The 12,802-nt window shown below is 43.3% G+C and overlaps 1 protein-coding gene across 4 annotated transcripts in view; it reads left to right on the top strand.

Moving 5' to 3' along the window:
• MYO9B (myosin IXB) overlaps positions 1-11,965 on the top strand; it is a 76,155-nt gene extending 64,190 nt beyond the window's left edge. For 3 of the 4 annotated variants that reach the window (XM_077805440.1, XM_077805438.1, XM_077805439.1), the window contains 11 exons: positions 334-375; positions 2,233-2,344; positions 2,922-2,995; positions 3,271-3,463; positions 3,789-3,917; positions 4,516-4,621; positions 5,453-5,584; positions 6,844-6,967; positions 10,302-10,441; positions 10,757-10,884; positions 11,036-11,965. In XM_077805440.1, the coding sequence (XP_077661566.1) occupies positions 334-375; positions 2,233-2,344; positions 2,922-2,995; positions 3,271-3,463; positions 3,789-3,917; positions 4,516-4,621; positions 5,453-5,584; positions 6,844-6,967; positions 10,302-10,441; positions 10,757-10,884; positions 11,036-11,472 (1,617 nt within the window). In that variant the 3' untranslated portion in view covers positions 11,473-11,965. Of the gene's footprint in view, positions 1-333; positions 376-2,232; positions 2,345-2,921; positions 2,996-3,270; positions 3,464-3,788; positions 3,918-4,515; positions 4,622-5,452; positions 5,585-6,843; positions 6,968-10,301; positions 10,442-10,756; positions 10,897-11,035 lie in introns of all 4 variants that reach the window. The other variant, XM_077805441.1, reaches the window with a different exon arrangement.
• Positions 11,966-12,802: the final 837 nt, after the last annotated feature.

Raw genomic sequence — 12,802 nt, 5'->3', positions numbered from 1 at the left:
ATTTATTTGAAGGTATTTCTCATTATTATGCATTTTTCAAGATACTGAAAATACTAAGATCAAGTTGGGAAGAATATTTTAAAACCTCCAAAATTCTTCGTAGGGTTCATCAATTCCAACGCTTTATCCCCAGACAGCGACCCCCCTCCAGCAGATTCAGGAGATGGTTTGAACTCTGAGAGGAACCTTATCCAGCTGTGTTATGCTAGCAGGTAGAGGCTGCAATGTAGAGCCTCAGATGAAGCTGGAGGTGGAATGGGGGCTGTAAAGTTGTGAGGGAGAGGAAATCTTTGGATTTCACAGATTAATATACCTTTGTGTATCTCACTGCAGCAAAGCAAAACCCAGAAGAAGAAACGAAAACAAGAGCGTGCAGTGAGTATTATTTTTTTTTAATTGTGATCACGCACGAAGTCCCCCGCCATGGTTGAGGTCACACAGTACTAGGTGCCACAGGATCCTCCTCCTGCAAAGAACTGCTTATACCTATGTGGCTTCTTGGTTTTCAAACCAAACTAACATAATCTCTTCATCACAAAGCTTTATAGCTGTCATCTTCCACAATGCAGCAAGGTGTGCAGAACCATTTCCCGGATATGTGCTGGGTACTTCCAGAGTCACTTAAAATGTTCAAAAAAAATTTAAAAAATTTTTTTTGCTGAAGATAATCACCAGCCCCAGCACACTATCTAACAGATGTAATTCACCATAGACGAGTGCAGTAATGCATGCTGAAAGGAACCATTGAAACTCCAATAATTGCTGTTGGGGTCTGAATGTCAAGTAATCTCTCAGGGAAAAGATCAAGGCGTTGTTGTGGATGGCTCCATGAAAATATTTGTAGTGTGCACATGAGCCACCAGAAAAGGGAATAAGATAGCAGCTGCATTAAAGGGTAGAGAAAAATATCACACCAAAAATAATGGCGATTCCTTGCCTCATAGATTTGGTCCCCTCCTCTCAGAAATTATGTAGAAGAAATATGAAAGGTCCAAGGAAGAGCATCAAGAATGATTAAGCATTTGGGAGTATTCTTGAAAGAGCAGGGCTATTTCTTCTGGAAAGTAAAGGTGTCCTAGGAGATAGGCTAGAGGGATATAAAACAACTGGTGATGCTGGGAGAGCTATCAGGGTTCTGTTTGTTCCTGTCCCATTAAGCAAGCAGGGAGCACTTAATGAAACTGAAAGGCCACAATTTTAAAACCGCATGTAATTGCACTGTGGAACTTGCAGTGGTGGGGTGTTGCTGAGCCAAATCTCATTGTGCAATTCATAAAGGATTAAACACTTCATATAACTACCGTAATGAAGATATAAATTAAGGGCTGTAGATGCCTGTTTGTAAAACATAAGCTGATTGCTATCTGGGTTCAAGCAGAACCAGAAAATTAGGCGTCAGTGTGGGTTTTCACCACTTGCATCAAAGTTCTAGCATTGGCTTCTGGATTAGAAGAATCACTGGTCTGTCGTCGTGTGCAGCCTGGTGTGTTCCTAAATGCATACATCTCACCTCACCTGGGGTGCTTTTTAGGACAGACTGTTTTTTTTTTTTAATGAGGAAATTGTTTAAAGGGGAGGAGTGACTGCTCAATGTTAGTAGCAGACTGCATCTAATGGGTGACTGGGTTAAAGTAACTCTGTCTAATAAATGCCTTAATTCTGAAATGGACCAACACCAATTATCTTGGGTTGAGAGCAGTGGTTCTCAACCAGGGGTACGCAGGGGTCTTTTAGGGGATACATCAACTCATCTAGATAGTTGTCTAGTTTTACAACAGGCTACATAAAAAGCACTAGCATAGTCAGTACAAACTAAAATTTCATACAGACAATGAGTTGTTTATACTGCTCTATATACGATGCACTGAAATGTATGTACAATATTTATATTCCAACTGATTTATTTTAATAATATATGGTAAAAATGAGAAAGTGAGCCATTTTTCAGTAATAGTGCACTGTGACACTTTTGTACTTTTATGTCTGATTTTGTAAGCAAGTTGTTAAGTGAGGTGAAACTTGGGGTACACATGACAAATCGGAATCCTGCAAGGGGTACAGTAGTCTGGAAAGATTGAGAGCCACTGGTTTAGCCTTACACCAGAAGCCAGATTTCCCTCTATCAGTTTTAATTGTGGAAGAGAGGAGAAAAAGTAAGGTGGAGATAGCTCAGATTGTTTCTAAAGAAAATAAGGAAAGGGAGCCATTAACTTCTCCCCTTCCCCCACCCAGATTGAGGAGCACAATGGCCATGTGTTCACGAGCTACCAAGTGAGCATTCGGCAGTCATGTGAGCAGTGCTCGTCCTACATCTGGCCAATGGAGAAGGCCTGTCTTTGCAGTAGTAAGTGGAAATGGCTCATTCTTGCCACTTAGTTTTTAAAAATTGCAGATCCTTACAAGTTTGGAGGGCACAGGCATAGCCTTGTTGGTGGGGGTCTGAGCTGGGAGCGCTTTGCAAGTGGTGGAGCCAGGGCAGGTAATACCTTGCATGTAGGGTGGCACCTGAACATGTTGCCATGGGGGTGCATGTGCAAGTTGGCTGGCACAGGTGGCAGGTAGGATTCTGGCAATTCTTGCCAGGCACTTCATGAAGCAGCAGCAACACCACCACTCAAAGAAACTACATGTCCCTTTTCTGTGGCTGAAGAGTTTGGGATGAGGTGAAATGAGGGAGGAAAACCTCCTGACCAGCTGGCTTTCCTAATGACTTGAAGTGATATTGTCATATCCCAACTGGAGCAGCCCTACAGCTAAGAATATTTTTCCATCTCCCATGCAGAGGGTAATTTGTGTTTTGGGGAAAACTCCAGTATGCAGCATATTCGGACTATATAGAGACTAATAGCAAATGGGAAACTGAGGAAACTTTGCATTTGAATCTGCTTTGATCTGTTAGTAACAGTCCCTCTCCTCTGTAGTCTGCAAGTTGATTTGCCACAAGAAATGCATGTCCAAAACTCAGAGCTGCTGCACATCGCCCTGTGGAAAAAAGGTAAGAGAAGTCCTGCCCTCAGAGTACACATGTGTAATGTGTTAAACCAGCTGTTAGGCAGTGATGGCCTGATTGTATCAACAACTGAAAATCTTGCCCAGTGCCACAGCCCAGACGCCATTCTCGCCAGTGGGCATCTTGTGACCAAAAGTTAGTAACAAGCATGGCATAAAACATTCAGCTTTCATTTAGGTGTAACGGGAGGTCCTAACTTAAATGAGTTTGGTAGCCTGGAAACAGGAATCCACATGACACTTGACCTGTATCAATTCCAGAACGACCAAGGTGTAGACTCCCGTCACTTCGGAGTGTGTGTGAGTTCCTTAATTAGCGATAAGAATTCAGTCCCAGTTGTTATGGAGAAACTACTAGAGTATGTGGAGATGCATGGCCTCTACACAGAAGGAATCTACAGGAAATCAGGGTCAGCAAATCGCATGAGGGAGCTGAAACAGTTGCTGCAGACAGGTATGTCTGAATAATGCTGTCAGCCTTTCCTGCTTCCCAGCACACAGTTCAGCTGCCCTGCTATTCTGAGAGCATCTGTAAGACTATTTCTTATCAGAAATACTGCTCTGCACTAACTTGTGCAGTATGGAGCCTGTATTACTGATTAGCTTGCTAATCTGTTCATGCTCATAAATACATATCTCGCAGGCACATTTTGAGTAGTCACGTGGGCTCCAGGGGAGTAGATACGCTAGTGCTTGAATTGTTTGTAGGCTCCCTTCTTTGGGAGCTGATTGTGTGTATCAAAGGAATCAGATGGGCTAAATCTAGTAACTCTTTTCAGATCCAAATTCAGTGAAACTAGAGAATTATCCCATTCACACCATCACTGGCATCCTGAAGCAATGGCTGCGAGAGTTACCTGACCCACTCATGACTTTTGCACAGTACAGTGACTTTCTCCGAGCAGTAGGTGGGTTTTGTCAACAATTTGTAGAGCAATAGGAATGTTTTCACTTGTTCTCTGTCTTAGAGAAGGATTTAGTGCCCCGGCACTAACTCTGTTATATGGCCTCTTCCTAGTCATCTTTACAGCAGTCACTCTAAAATTTGTCCTAGGAAACAGAAATTCCTGGGGTAAAATCCATTTTTGGGCTTTCTGATGTCAAGATTCCAGAATAGCAGCATCTATAATGACACTGCTCTTTCTCGTGGGGGGAAAAATGTTAGTATATTGAGTGCAAAAAATGTGAACAGACCTGGAGTCTGACATTCCTTGCATTTGTCACTCTGTCCTTACCATGCTGTTACAAGCATGTGAAAAGGTGGGGAACTAATACCATCTGGTGTGTGCTGTTGTCTCTCATTATAGTAGGATGAGTAAATGAAGTGACAGCCAAGGCTTCTAAAGTACTAAGCAACAGGAGAGGTTCAGAAATGGTTTTAGCTTAAGATCCCTAAACCCCTCCAAGAGCATTCAAATGTTCTGGCGTTAATTGACTGGTGCTTTAGAACTGCTGTGAGCTCCTGAGTGTCTTGAGATCTTGCTGTGCTCATCTCTTCTTATGCAGAGCTACCAGAAAAGCAGGAGCAACTCGTTGCCATTTACAGTGTCCTTGAACAGCTTCCACAATCCAATCACAACACCCTGGAGCGACTCATCTTTCACCTTGTCAAGTAATGATCTTTCCTTTCCTTTGGGTTTTATCTGCACTGAGTCCATTCTCCCTCTGGTGTCACTTTCCAATTACTGTTAAAAAAAGCCATGTAAACCAGAGATTAGTATATTCATCTTGTGGAATTTTGAATTTGTCTTGGAAGCTTTCTGATGGCCTGACCCATTTTGGGATCTGAGTGGGGATTTTACTGCTTTGTGTGAAAGACTGATATGACAAGGGTGAGAATTTAGGGTTGGCAGTTTGTGTGCACGTGTGGCTCTCTCTTTCCTGCAAGCCAGTCTAATTGTGTCAGGTGAGCCAAGCAGCATTAGCTCTGAGAGCATTGTAAGTTCTGGTTGAGTGGTGGTGGGTTTGAACAGCCTAGAATGCAGGGATTAGTGTGGTTGGATGGCAGATACTATGAGGATGTTAGCACAGCTGAGTGGCAGAGGCAGCATGAGCACTGTAAATGCTTGTAAGTGTTCTAGTGATAAGCTGGGTACTGCTGGCAAGGGGGCATGAAGTGGAAGGATCTGCTTTCAGCTGAGAGGACCTAAGTAGGAACGTGAAAATAGAGTGATAACTGACTCACGAGAGGGGACACAGAGTGGCTGGCCAAGGTTCATCTGGGCTACCTCAGTCTATGTGGATTCATATTCTCTTTCGTGCAACAAGGTGTAAAATTCACTTATTTAAAAACAAGTTTCCATAACGTCTTGCATATATTGAACCCTCTGGAGCTTCCTCCATAGCTGCCATGCCGAGACACTAGCAAAGTTTGATCAGATCATTTGTTTTCTAGCAAGATTTACTAAGAAACTTTCATTTTGTTCCAAACATTGAATTTCAGAGTGGCTCTAATAGAAGATGTCAACCGTATGTCACCGAATGCTCTGGCCATTGTCTTTGCTCCATGTCTCCTGCGCTGCCCTGATAATTCTGACCCACTAACCAGTATGAAGGACGTCTCAAAGACAACCATGTAAGTCTCGGTGCTTGGTTTGCTGCAGAAGGCTGTATGGGGTGAAACTGCCCTTTCAGTTGGTGCGTGTCTCTGGTGCTGTCGTGTGCACCTCATCCACCTCTCGCAGTTTGATCCATGTTAGAACTATCCAATGTAAACTTTGTTCGAGCCCTGTTGGCAGGACAGGCTGGAGGACTGAGTGCAGAATTAGGAGCCAGTAAATTCTAAGTTCTGATCCTGGCTCTGGCACTGATTTCTGTGGCTTTGGCACAACAGGCCCCAATCTTGATGAGGACATCAGGGTAGTACTGTAACTATTAATAATTAAGGGTCCTTTATTTGTTTTGCAAGCAGCGCTTGGATGGATGGAGGGGGATATGTACAGCGTGGTGGTATTAATCTGTATGTGTAAAATAAAAATAATGGGCCAAAATGTAGCACCATTCCTGTATAAACAGCTGTCCTATAGTTGTATTGAGATAGGAGCCATTACTTACATGGTATGGCATAGAAATTAAACACTGTCACTTGCCTACTTGGCAGCCCTTCAGCCTTTACCTCTGAGCCTCTCTTGAGTTGACAGTTGTGCCCGTATCCTCTTTGTGCTAATCACTAGCATCGCTTGCTTTACTGCAGCCTCTCTAGCTCTCTGTGCTTATCCCCACCCTTCCTATGTTGCTGGCCTTGGACCTGCCTCAGTTATTTTAAATAAAGAGCCAGAGCAGAAATGAAAGAAGTGTTTGAAAAATAATAAAGCAGTGGCTTTTTCCAACTTCTGATTCAGTTTGCTCTTCCTGTGGGGCTGAAAAGGTGGAGAAGGGCAGAACCCTCTATACCCTCCAATGTCTGTGCCGGAGCAGGCAGAGGACAGCAGGTAGAAGAAATAGAAATAGCTAGCAGCGTGGGTGATGCTTGTTCACTTACCATTGTTGCATGGAGACACAGTGTGCAAAGGTTCTGGTTATCCAAGTAAGAACATGTATCATCTGTAGCACTGCTTTTGGTTGCGCCCAGTCTTGCTTGTTTGTGTAGACTCTTCACCCTGCACTCGTACAGCACCACCCTCTAAAAAAAGTGCCTCTGGAGGCTTTGGTTTGAGAGGGGGCCAGCCACATGTGTGTCTAACATCCCTAAGCTGGGTGTATTCATGAGCAGTGTGTTGAAGATCTGTCCATATGTTGGGTGACTCATCCCATCCCCCATGGCTGTCCCCAAACCATGTATAGGTATCCAGGGAGAAGGCTGCTGAATTAACTCTTGTACTTTCACTCTCACAGGTGTGTGGAAATGCTAATAAAGGAGCAGATGAGAAAATACAAGATTAAAATGGGTGAAATTAACCAGCTGGAAGCAGCTGAGAGCATTGCTTTCCGCCGACTCTCATTGCTCCGGCAGAACACGGTAAGTGCTACAATGAGTAACAGGCCACACATCCCAACAGGGGCTGTATCACAGTCTCCTTGGGGTGGGGGAAATGCAGAATAGCCTTACCGTTCTCAGCCTGTCAAAGACCAAATGCTGGTTACTGACCTTGGATTATAATGAAAAGGGAGTTGGCCCAGCCCTGTGTTGCACTGGGAACTAGGCCTCTGCCATGTGGAAGTCTGAGTTTGAATGAGCTCAGTGTGCTGGGGAGGGAGAACCTCTTGATGATGTAAGTACAGAGAGCATCTGGGCAGCAGCCCAGCAACTCCGTAAGTAGGATTATGAGGTGGTTGTGTCTGTTCGGTGCCAGGCAACCTAAAGGGGATTCCTTCATTTCAGAGGCTATGGTGATTCACTTGTTCAAAGTGTGCTTTCACTTCAGTCTCTGGTACTTCCATGAAAAGCTCAGCTACGCTGAGTGTGCCAAAGTCACACCTCTGGGCTGGCTCTCCAATGGCACGGACTGTGATCAAAAGCATAATGTTTGGGGTGGGAGCAATCATAAATTATGTATATATTTGTGCATTGTACAAAGAACTGATATCTTTTCTCTAGGGCACGGTGGTTTAGTATAAAACATGAGACACCCACTCAGAGATCTAGATTCTATGTCTAGTTCTGCAACAAACTCCGTGTGTGTCTTTAAGCATGTCATGTCACCTCTCTGGGACTCAGTTAACTCTTCTTTCAAGCAGGGGCAATTGTATTTGCCTCCCAAAAGGCATAGGTGCTGGAACTAAGGGTGCTGGGGGTGCTGTGGCTTCAAATGGTTTCCGTGATATACAGGGTTTACAATTTTGTTCAATGGCTCTCAGGACCCCCACTATACAAATTGTTCCAGCACCCCTGCCAAAAGGAGTGGTGTGAGGCTTTCCTAGGAAGTTGTGGAATGCAGAGAATTAAGGTCTGGGATGGAAGAAGTGGGCCTACAACTTCTGGCTCCTAGCCCCTGTGTTCACTCTTCTCAGCTGAGGAGGCAGTTCAGAGAGATCAGAGGGACGAGCATCCCTTTATCAGATCGTGGTTGACTGGGACCAGGGGACTCGAGAGATGAGTGTATAGCTTCAAGTGTGCATACAGTACAGGCTGCCAGCACTGGGATTATTGTCAGAGTAGTAACTCCTACCCACGCTACTGCCCATGTAAGAAGAGCAATTTCCAAATGTGGCACAATCAAAACAGAGTGTCACCAGGACACTTTCCTTTGTGAGGGCTATTTCCCTCCTTTTTTGGCACTAGAGTGGCTTTAAACAAAGAAATGGTTTTGTATAATTACATAAGAACATAACAGCCAGATTGGGTCAGACCAAAGGTCTATCTAGGCCAGTATCCTGTCTTCCAACAGTGGCCAATGCCAGGTGCCCCAGAGGGAATGAACAGAACAGGGAATCATCAAGTGATCCATCCGCTGTCACCCATTCCCAGCTTCTGGCAAACAGAGGCTAGGGACACCATCCCTGTCCATCCAGGCTAATAGCCATTGATGGACCTATCCTCCATGAATTTATCTAGTTCTTTTTTGAACCCTGTTATAGTCTTGGCCTTCACAACAATTAGTAAAAGTGAATTAATTTCCAGCTGTCTGTCTTAAATGGCTGAATAATTTGGGGGCGGGGGAGAGGGAGTCAAAAACACAAAATCCGCTTTAAACAGGAACCAGGCCTGGAAAAATTTCAGCCCAAAAAGGGGGGAGAGTTTTATAAAGCTGAGTGACTGAAAATGGTGGTTATCATGGAAATGCTGAAGTAACCCTAACTATAGTTCCTCTCATGCAAGTGGTACCACAAAACTTCCTAAGTTAAAATGCAAAAAAAAAAGCTCTTTGGGAATGTATCTGCAGGCCAGAGGTAGAAGTGTAGAGAGTGAACAGGAGTTGTCCATGTGGAGCTAGGATTTGAGTCAGCCCAAGTGAGAAGCTGACACACACCACTGTGTGCAGTTCCAGTGCTTTACAAGAGATTCCGTCAGTGTCAGACATGTGACCACCCCTACCCCAAAGGACTTGCAATCTAACTGCACAATCAAAGGCTCTCTGTATCAAACAGGACTTGCACTGAGTGAGATTCTTCATAATTCTTTGGCCTCATCATGCCATTGATTTAAAAAAAAAAAAAAAAAAAAATTAAAGCAGAACTTTCCTGCAGACTTCATTGTGGAGTTTGGCTTTAAAATCAATGGGATGAAGCGAGCCTTTTGTTTGGCAGTTAAACAGTGTTAGACCCCTATGTGTTAAGCTTGCATGTCTGTTTTTAATCCTGGATGTAAGAATTGTGACAGCCAAGCAATGAGGTTCCACATATGGACCTCAGGATAGTGGCCTTGTACTTGCTGATTCAAAACCTGATACAGCTGGTCTGTGTGCCCTAGAAATCTGACATAAGTGAAAAATCAGAGTTTAAAAAAAAAAAAAAAAAAACCTAGATCTAGCAGGTTAAAATATGTACAATGGAGCAAGAAGGTCTTTGATAAAGAAAGATCCAATATCTTTGTGCTTGGGTAGATCAAAATGTTTTTAAAACCTTAAATATTGCTTTTATGGAACCTCCAAACACATACATTGCAAAATATCATAGTGATAGAACTATCGAGATTACCATTAAGTCTGACACATGAAGTTTTAATGTAACTGTTCTGATCAGAAAAAACAACTTTCTGAAGTTATCATGATGTAGTGAATTTGGTCTTCATCTTTCTCTAGCTCTGGCCTGTAAAACTTGGGTTTTCTTCTCCTTATGAGGGGGTGCTGGTATGTACAAGATCTGATGTGTTTATAGTGCATGGTTAATTCTCCTATGGCACCACAGCATGATGGGACATTTGCTGCTTATTATAACTTACGTGGTATGAAATAGATTTCAAAACATTCCAGACTGCATGCATCACTGCAGCCCTTTCCCCAGAATGCATGCACTGCTACTGTCCAATTCCTTCCTCACTTCACCATTTCTTATTAATGAAGTTCTAACCTGTGCTCATACTGAATGGAAAAAGAATTTGTAGTTAACTCTCACAGCTAAATAAGTGTTGGCAAACTTACTCTCTCCATTGAAAAATGTGAAAAAAGAAAAATGTTAAAACAAATTAGGTGAATTTAAACTTTCAAGGCAAATTAAAGCTACTGTGTGGCCTATTCAAAGATACCTGTATATATGGAATGGATATCTAACACCCCCCTTCACTACTTCTGTGGGAGCCCTTCACTTGCCCTACCTTCACCTGCCCACCTTTTATAACTAACTTTCTGTCCAGACAGTAGTGTGAGATATCCTACTCCTGATCATGAAGCATAACACATCCAACTTTCTTACAGAGTAAAAGCCCCCAAGACAGGGGAAATGACAACAGCTTCCCTGAGCTGGGATCACTGCAGGAGGAAGACGAGGTGTCTGATGTTGATAACCGGGAAAAGGAGATTCTGATAGAACGCATACAGTCAATAAAAGAGGAAAAGTGAGTCCCAGCTTCATATTTCTAATTAAATCCATTGAGCTTATGCCTCGTGTCCTGGGAGGCAACACAGCATGCTGCTTTACTTCTGTGTTGCATTTCAAACATAATTTGCGAAGTCAGAATGGAGAAGAGGAGAGGCAGTAAAAGGTAACAGGCAAAGGAAATATTTTCAGGTGAAATTTGGTGATGTATAGGTGCAGGACTGCTTTGCTTCTAACGTCTGCTCTACATAGAATAGTTCATGTCAGCAACATTGGTAAATATTGTAAGTCAATGACTTTCTGGAGTGCTATGATCTATATGTGTTTGATGCAGGGAAGACATAACTTACCGATTACCTGAGCTTGACCAGCAAGGCTCTGATGAGGAAAATCTAGACTCTGAGACCTCAGCGAGCACGGAGAGTCTGCCAGAGGACCGAACAGGGCGGCTGGATACTGAAGGTCAGTATTAAGGTAGTATGTGCTCTTTTTTTTACCCTCTACATTATTTCATATTTTACATATTTTGTGACATCTGGTCAGAACCAGTCATGTCAATTTACATTTTTTAAAATGTACTTTAACTTCCAAGTAGCTTTTACTTTCTTTAAAGGAACCATGCTGTCTGAAATCCACTGTCATGGTCGGTGCCCCAGTGTGCCTGCCAAAGACTCTTGCGGAGGGTCCAACGTTTCTCTTCCACTGGCCTCCACAGTCTCCTCAGTTACAAGGCGCAGACCATCATCAATGCTGGTCAAGATGAAAGTCCCCTGCCGAAATCCAGTGATGCCGACAGCAAATATAAAACTTCCGTATGGGATTACCAAAATGACAGAATCCCAGGGCAGAACACTGGCTGAAGAGTCTCAGCCAGTGGTGAGACGGAGGGACCGGCTAGCGAGGCGAACTGATAAAATTCACTCCATATACATTGCACAAGGGTCTGTGGTGGCCCAAACTCAGGAACCTTTGGACGAATATGAACCAACAGCAAAAGTGAAGCGGAGGTTTTCAGACCCTTACTCACACATTTCATGCATAGATGAATGAAATATTTAAAATGTTGGAATTTTTTAAAAATTGGGACCACAACTTTTAGCTCTGACCCTCCGTTAAGGACTGTAAACTTGTGCACTTGCGCTAAGCAGTCACTGGAGTCGCAGTTTGGAACTCTCAGCACTCTAAGGGTTAAGCATGGTTGCTTAAAACAAACAATATCCTGCTATTTGTAAACAAATTAAAAGAAACTGGTGGGGGAGGGGGAAAGTAGAATCTAAATCTGCTTGGGTCAGAGTAAAATATGGAGACTTGAGTCTGCAGGAAGTGACCTTAGTTTCTCCTGCTGTGCCTTTTTGTATTTGCTTACGATGGGCTCTAATAGGTCCGAAGGTGAGTTAGAGTCCCTAGGTTTTGCCTTACTCCATTTTTTTGTATGTTTTATGACAAGTTCCTTTGTCGTTTACAGAACTGTTAATGTAATAGCCTTAACTCAGACCAAAAATATATCAAAATGTTTATTAATACATTGCACTTTTTAAAAATACATGTGTTAGGTTATCAGTGTCCTATTGCTTAAGTGTCTGCCCTTTCCAGAGAGCCCTTTAAGTAGGAGAGAAGACACTTGATTCTGACCAAAAGTGGATCTGCTTCCCTGAGATTTGGATGCCATTTCCCACCACTTCCATAAAAGGATTTGGAGAGGGTTCCGCAGGGTAAATACTGATCATCAAAGGACGTGTAACCATGGAATGTTTCTGAGAGTTCAGTGTTTTGTGTACAAGTACAACCGCATTGCCAAGCAAATGCAGATGTCGCAGTGGGCAACTCTGTGCAAGGCTTTGTTCAGCATATGTTGTGTATCACAATGCTGCAATAGTCACTGAGGGTCAGGCATGAGAACATGCAAGCACAGTTTCTAAAACTTGAGCCACGTGAGTTGGGCTTAGTTTACCATTCAGTCTCTCCTCTACCAATGTGAACTGGGAGTGTAGATTGGGCAGCAGATTTTCTGGCTGATATATGAGGAAGTCTGCTTACGGGCTCTAGTCAGGAATCCCCTCCAGTCTCCTCATTGAAAATTTTGAAATTTTAGCCCTCCCCATCCCCCAAAAAAACAACCACCTCACAACATTTTGATTTGGAAATGCTGTTATGGTGGTTCATGGGAATTATAGTTTGGGTGCCTCAGTGCCATGCTCCTTAAAGACTGATGTGACTATATCTCCCATGATATACCAGGATGTCTTGGTGGGAAAGATCATGCATTACAGCAGTCACATAGCTGGAGGGCATCACAGGAGAAGTAGTCTAACTGGAGAGCCTACCCCAGATTGAAGAATGGAAGCACAGGGGACCTAGGGTGACCAGACAGCAAGTGTGA

This window comes from Eretmochelys imbricata, chromosome 25 (genome assembly GCF_965152235.1).
Source record: "Eretmochelys imbricata isolate rEreImb1 chromosome 25, rEreImb1.hap1, whole genome shotgun sequence".
Classification (NCBI taxonomy): Eukaryota; Metazoa; Chordata; order Testudines; family Cheloniidae; genus Eretmochelys; species Eretmochelys imbricata.
Note: the sequence above shows the minus strand (reverse complement) of the source record. Positions and strands in the feature narration are given on the sequence as shown.